Source organism: Nannospalax galili, unplaced genomic scaffold (assembly GCF_000622305.1).
Source record: "Nannospalax galili isolate Female #2095 unplaced genomic scaffold, S.galili_v1.0 scaffold17, whole genome shotgun sequence".
In the NCBI taxonomy this organism is placed as follows: Eukaryota; Metazoa; Chordata; class Mammalia; order Rodentia; family Spalacidae; genus Nannospalax; species Nannospalax galili.
The window spans coordinates 5,679,005-5,686,048 of NW_008342276.1; the positions used below are offsets into that span (position 1 = coordinate 5,679,005).

General features: G+C 35.6%; 1 protein-coding gene across 1 annotated transcript in view; it reads left to right on the forward strand.

Moving 5' to 3' along the window:
* Nucleotides 1-7,044, forward strand: part of Mtbp (MDM2 binding protein) — a 72,291-nt gene that overhangs the window by 13,790 nt on the left and 51,457 nt on the right. The window contains exons 10-11 of the mRNA XM_008837984.3: nt 239-311; nt 5,078-5,195. Coding sequence (XP_008836206.1) covers nt 239-311; nt 5,078-5,195 — 191 coding nt within the window. The remainder of the gene's footprint in view (nt 1-238; nt 312-5,077; nt 5,196-7,044) is intronic.

Below are 7,044 nucleotides of genomic sequence, written 5' to 3' on the forward strand. Positions count from 1 at the left end.
CATAGTGCTTCTGGAATTTTTATGCAGAGATTTTTTATACATACCTGTTCTTGTAGTTGTTGGCAATGATATTCAGAACTAATAGGGAATAATGTATAAAGAAAAGGGTAATTGTTAATTCTATAGTTAAACTTTTAATAAGTGCTTTTAAGCAAAATATGGGAGATTGAAATAATTAAGTTTCTCAGAGTGGAATTCACTGTTCTTATTTCCTCATTTCTTTAACTCCTTAGTACAGAGGATTGACAGGAAACAGTTCGAGACAGAATTCTATATTGCTGTTGGAACAGATTTCTACTCTGTGTGGCAAGGTATACGAGGCTCTTTTGATTATATTTTAAGAGTTTACATTTAAGGAGGTATGGTTTTTAACGGAAGTAAAGTTTTTGCTTATAAATTTGTTTTCTTTTGTAAAATATAATATCCTGGCAATAATTCATGCTAAGATAATTCTAAAGTATTTTGTAGACGAAGTAACATTTTGATTTTCTTTTAGAAATAAGCTTAATGAATAGTGATTGGTGTCAAGTTTTAAAGCCTCTTTTGGTGATAGCTCCCTTTGTTGAGAGGACGTTCTCATGCCTACATAGTCTTCATGATATGGCAGCCGGTGGAAGTGAAGAAACCTCTGAAGTGTCACTAGACTGCCATCAACTGCTGAGTTTTAAACTTTTCCTTCTTCCAGTGATGTTTTGGAGAATTGCAGCTATTTTAATAGTTACATTAAACATGTATAATATGATAGATTAATATATTTTAAACTTTCTAAAAAAACGAGCCTATTTAGTAGAGCCTACTTAGTAGCCTAAGTAGAATCGTGTTTGAAGTCACGTATTTTTTTTTTTTATTAAAATTAATTTTTTTTTCTTGGTATGTGTGTCTGCTTGTTGGTATGTGCACCATATGCATGCAGTGCCCACAGAGGCCAAAAGAGGGCATCAGAGCCCCTCAAAACTGGACTTTCAGGTGGTTGTGAGCTGCTATGTGGTTGCTGGGAACCAACCTCAGGTCCTCTGCAAGAACAGCAAATCCTAACTGCTGAGTCATTTCTCCAGCTCTAGTGATGTATAATTTTTAGTAAGACAAAAATAAAAATTTTTATTTCTGGTTATTTTATAAACTGTTACATTTTCATAGAAATGATTTTTAATGTACAAGATATATATTGACTATATTTACATAACATTTTCTCATTCTTTTAGTACCAAATAGATTATTAATAAATGCTCCTGAGACAAGTGTTCTAATTTTAGCAGTTTCCCTATGATGGCTATAATTAAATCTTGGTTGCAGTTCCCTTACAAGAGGAGTGACACTGTAAAGGAAATAAGACTTTGGACTTGGATGCCTGACTATATGATCATCTAAAGTTTTGGAATCCAGCCTCATTTGCCCATAATTTGAATAATGTTCTGAATACTTTGTCAAAGTGTTTTTTGACAACTGGCTTTTGATTATTTCAAAGGAAAGTCAGATACTTATAATTTGTTTAACACAGATATAAAATAATCCTTTATATATTGAAAGGAATACTAATTTTAGAAGCAAACTAAACTTGTTAGTCGATATTACATATGCAGCTGTTTTGTTTTAAACTTGCTTCTTGGACTGTAAGCGCAAAATGTTAAAGTATAATCTGTAAGTAAGGAATGTGTAAATGGGACCTTATAAACTTCTTTTCGCTTTAATGCCATAAAAGGTATATTTACAAGCATATATTATGTAGCTCTGTAAATCTCTGAATTTGAAGTAGGTTTTGTTTTTTCTTTTGTTTTTTTAAACATTGGGTCACAACTTGCCATTACATATTTGAAAAAAAAGTGGTTGAACGCGAGGCATGGTCACATGCATTGTTAATCCCAGCCCTCTGGAGGCAGAGGCAGAGGCAGGAAGATCTCTGTGAAAGTGAGACCAGCCTGGTCCACATAGTGACTTCAGGTGGGCTGGGACTAGGGGGAACCTCTGTTCAAAAAGCAAAACAAAACAAAAAAACCCACTAAAATAAATAAATAAACAAACAAATGAAAGAAAAAGGGCACTTAATTGCTGCTTATTCCTTGAAATCGAGTGCTTTATTTATAGCTTTGTTTTCATTTTTTTATTAAATGTTTTTGGTTTAGCATATAAAAAGTGGGCTTTAGTGTGGCATTTTCATATGTGTATACAATTATACTTTGTTATTTGCCCCTGTTTTTTATTTATTCAATTTATTTTTGCTTGCTATGTGCCAAATGCATGTCAGCTACTGGAGATAACAGGTAGACATGACCCTTCCTTGGGAAGCTTTCATGGGCCTCAAGTTCTAATAATTTATGTGGTCATCAGGAAATGTCTGAGCTTAAAAATATCCAAAATATAAAGAGAATGTCTTGGAATAAAGCATTTTTTTTTTCTTAGACTAGGAAACAATAAGGTAGGGTGTTGCAGGGTTTGGAGTGGTCTGATATCCCTCCCCTACCTTCATGGTTAGTAAATACTGAAATTTGCGTAGTTATAAGTCTGATTTTCTCCATGACTGATTGCTAGAAATGGCTACTGAAATGGTTGAATCAATCATTCATACCTGAAACTCAGGTATGAAATTTGCTGCTTGGCCTTTAAATTTTGGAGTCAGAATGGCAGCTGAGCAGAAGCATCCTCATGTCTTACGAAGTTACCTGGTTAGTGTGTGAGTGAAAACAAGCAGAATCCACATTTGTTATGATGCAGTGAACAAGTGTCAGAATCCACATTTGTTATGATGCGGTGAACAAGTGTCAGAATTCACATTTGTTATGATGCGGTGAACAAGTGTCAGAATCCACGTTTGTTATGCGGTGAACAAGTGTCAGAATCCACGTTTGTTATGATTGTGAGTGAAAACAAGCAGAATCCACATTTGTTATGATGCAGTGTACAAGTGTCAGAATCCACATTTGTTATGATGCGGTGAACAAGTGTCAGACTCCACGTTTGTTATGCGGTGAACAAGTGTCAGAATCCACGTTTGTTATGATGCGGTGAAAAAGTGTCAGAATCCACGTTTGTTATGATGTAGTCAATGTACGTTGACTGGAGTTACAACGTGAGATTTAGGATGTTTGCTTTCATCTTTGTAGCCGATACCTAATTAAAAATGAAGTTTTCTAAAAAATGGGTCCAATTCATCCCTTGAAGGATCGTGATACATTTAAATGTCTGTAAGTTCCTTGTAGAACTGCATGTAGCATCCATAGAATATTGAGACAGCTGTAACTGAGACCTTATCTGGCATAAGGTCTTCATCATCATATCACATCACATTCAGCCACATCGACCTTTTTGCCACAGTCTTGACAGGCATTTTGGACTATGATGTCTTGTTTATTTAAGGACTGAGTTTAGGGAATTGGATGTATCTTTCATATTTAATGATTCTTTCCTATTGGTAAATAGTATTATTTTTTTTCTAATATTTGACTGAAATACACTTGCTTTTTAAAAAGTTATGCCTACAATAATAATGAAAAATATTTCTACTTTTCTTAATTTTGTACCCTTTTAATTAAGAATGCTTAAGTGGAAATAATGAATAGCAACAGACCTAACCATGTAAAATACTAATTCAGTATCATACATTTCATGTAGCTAATCCATTTACATAGGACAATTAAAAACAGCTTTTCATTAGGTTTAAGATATTTGACTAATGTTTTGCCTAAATTTCTTCTGAGTTTTTTTAAAATTAATGTTCTTTGTTAGAATTGTAGAATGTGCTGATTAATGTAACTACATTGCTACAATAGCCAATGTATAGCTTCTGAAGTTGTAATTTGTTTTATATAGTCCTTAATCGAATTCTAAATTTACCTAAATATATTACAATGATTCTTAATATTTAATAAGCATCTGTATGCTCAGCCTTGAGAATACAGTGATGAATAAGCTGAGTTTGCTCTTAAATCAGTCAAAAGCTACTATGTGCTTTCTGGGTTTAATGCATTACCATCTATAGTTTACCTATTGGCATTAAATCTCTGATTTCTAGGAATAAAAAGGTTCTGCATTGCTTTCAGGTATATTATAATTTTGAAACCACAAAAATACTGGTGTCTAAAGTTATGGTATCATAAGTTTTTTGGTATTTGATCTGTCAGCTAGCTTCTGTTATTCTTTGGCTATACAAAGAAATTATACACACAACTTGAATGTACAGTAAATATGAATAACACTTAGTTACTTTTCCTGTTGCTGGGATAAACATCCTAACAAAAACAATTTGAGGGAGAGAGGGCTTCTTTTGGCTCAAAGTTGGAGGATACAGCATGTCATGGGGGGAGCCTTGGCATCAGAAACTTAGAGCACCCACATTGGAGTCAGAGCAGAGGGTACTGAAACGCATGCTTGCCAGTTTTCTCCTGTTTTTGCAGTCCCAGACCCAAGTCCAGGGCATGTTGCCACCCCACTTTAGCATGGGTCTACCCACTCTAGTTAACCTAGTTAAGATACTCCTCCACCGTATGCCTCTGGGCTAACCTATTCTAAATAACCCATCATCAGTGTGCCTGGGGCCCGTCTCCTGTGTGATTCCAGATTCCTGTCAAGTTGGCAACGAACTAACCATCAGACAAAGTTTTCAGAGATGTGTACCTCATAGAAAAGAGGAGACTCTTTTTGGGATGCTTTTTTCTGGTTTTTTTTTTTTGTCTTTTTGAGACAGGGTCTCCCTGTAGCTCCAGCTGTCCTAGAACTCACTATATAGACCAGGCTGGTCTTGAACTCACAGAGATCCACCTGCCTCTACCTCCCGAGTGCTGGATTAAAGGTGAGTGCCACCACACCCGGCTTTTTTCTCTTTTTATCTCCCTTTCTTTCTCTCTCCCTTTCCCTCTCCTCCCCTCCCCTTCCTCTCTCCCCTTTTCCTCCTCTCTGTTTTTCTTTCTTTTTTTCCGCCAGGGGGAGAGGGAGTCTTTTTCTTTAGCTTTTGCTGTGAAGTAGTTGAGAGTGACCTTACTAAGTGTTTGCTAAATGTGTAAAATGAGAGCACCATCATCATATGATGCTTGTCAGGAGTGCATTTCAGTCTGCAGGCAGTGAAATCTGTGCTCTGTCTCTTCAGGTCGGTGCTCTTTTTGTATTGCCGTGCACTGTTAGTAACATACTTGTTCCCCCTCCCAACCAACTCAGTTCAAGAAAATGGAAGGAATATATCACTAAAAAGCCCAAGACAATCAGTGGTGAGTAGTAAATCTATAAATTGTTTTATCAGTGCAATATAGATAATGCATTTATGTTTAAATGGAGATAACCTTTATTAGAAATGGTGTTTAATACTTCTAGCCATAGTCATGAAAAATGTCAGTAATCTAAATGCTGAATTTGGGTTAGTTAGGTAACTAATATATTGAACATTGGTTTCTTAGACACATCTTGGAACTAAATGTGTGAAAATAAAATAACTGGTTTATTACATTTATTATATGAGCCTGTGGCTACAGTTTTCTGAAGAAATTAGAACTTAATTATTTAACAGTTTACTGTACCACACAGTATTCTGGGTACTTTTGATGGTATTGATTTTTTCACTCATAATAACCCTGTAGACTATAGTTTTTGTCTATTTTACAGATGAGGAAATGAGGCTTGGCGAACTTAAAGAATGGTGAATTGACAGAACCTTGGTATAAATTCTAGCTTGAGGAACTCATTGTTCTGCAACCTCTCCTAGCATTTTAACCTCTCATCATCTTGGGTGATTAAAATGCTACTGTAGCTTGTTGCAGCATGCTGGGATACAAGTCAGTGCAGGGTTAACCTGTCCCAGCTGCTCATGGGAATCGATGCACATCTGCTGATTTTAGAAGGCACTAAAACAGAATCAGAAGTAGATTTGCTATGTGGTAGTAATCTCTGTTTCACTTAGACTACATGAAACCATGGAATGCTATCTCTTTCTTACCCTTGAATATGTAATATGAATTGGGTAGTAGCAGCTCTTAAATAGAGAATATCCTGGATAGACCACCTAGTGCTTGCTTTTCTTTTTGTAACTCTCTACCACTTCAAGTGGCTATTACATTGGAAGTTCTAATTTTAAGGTAATTTATTGATTTAGAGTTTGCTAAAGTTTCCCCCCTCCTAGTTTTTATTGTAACTTGAAAAAAAAATTCCTTGCAGTTTTATTTCAAATTTTAAAATTACTGCCTTGTGAAATTAAGGAAGTGATGGTGGTAACTTCTGAATAATAATAAGACACAGATCACTTGATAATGTTTGAATTAGATGTTGATTACTGATTAGGCTAGATCATTAAGGACTGATTAAAATGACTCCACAGTATTTTTTTTTTCTTAGAAGTAGGAACAAAATCAAACAGGATATTTGATTAAGTTCTTTTCTACCTGTAACCTTTCCTAAAGGGGATATTTTTTTACTTATCCCATTGACAAAAGAGAGAAGTCAAGTTTGTCAGTTTTGTAAAAAAAACAGAAGATGATTAAGATTGAGCTGTTCTATATAAAATACAAAAAAAAAATTCAATTAAAAACAACAACAACAAAAACAAACCTGAACCTCATGTTAGGGCCCCAAGTTGGTCTTGGAGAGTCACTGGAACCCCCAGTCCCTCTTCCCGATGTGACCACATTAAATAAATCTTTCTCTGCATTCCAAAAAAAAACCCACAAACAAACAAAAAACAAACTGAAGTTTTATTAGTTTTGGAAAAAACTGAGAGGCTAAATTTTTGTTAGTTTAATAACTTTTTGAAAGAAATTTTAATTAATTAATTTATTTTTGGTCTTTTTGAGACATGGTCTCCCTGTAGCCATAGCTGTCCTGGATTCACCATGGAGACCAGGCTGGCCTCGAACTAACAGATATCCGCCTGCCTCTGCCTCCCGAGTGCTGGGTCCCTTATTTTATGTGTATAAGTGTTATGCCTGCATGCATATAAGTGCACCCATGTCATACAATGCCCTCGAAGAGGGTGACATTCCCCTGGAACTGGACTTACAGATGGTTGTTAGCCACCATGTGGGTGCTGGGATTTGAACCCAGGTCTTCTGCAAGAGCAGCCAGTGCTTT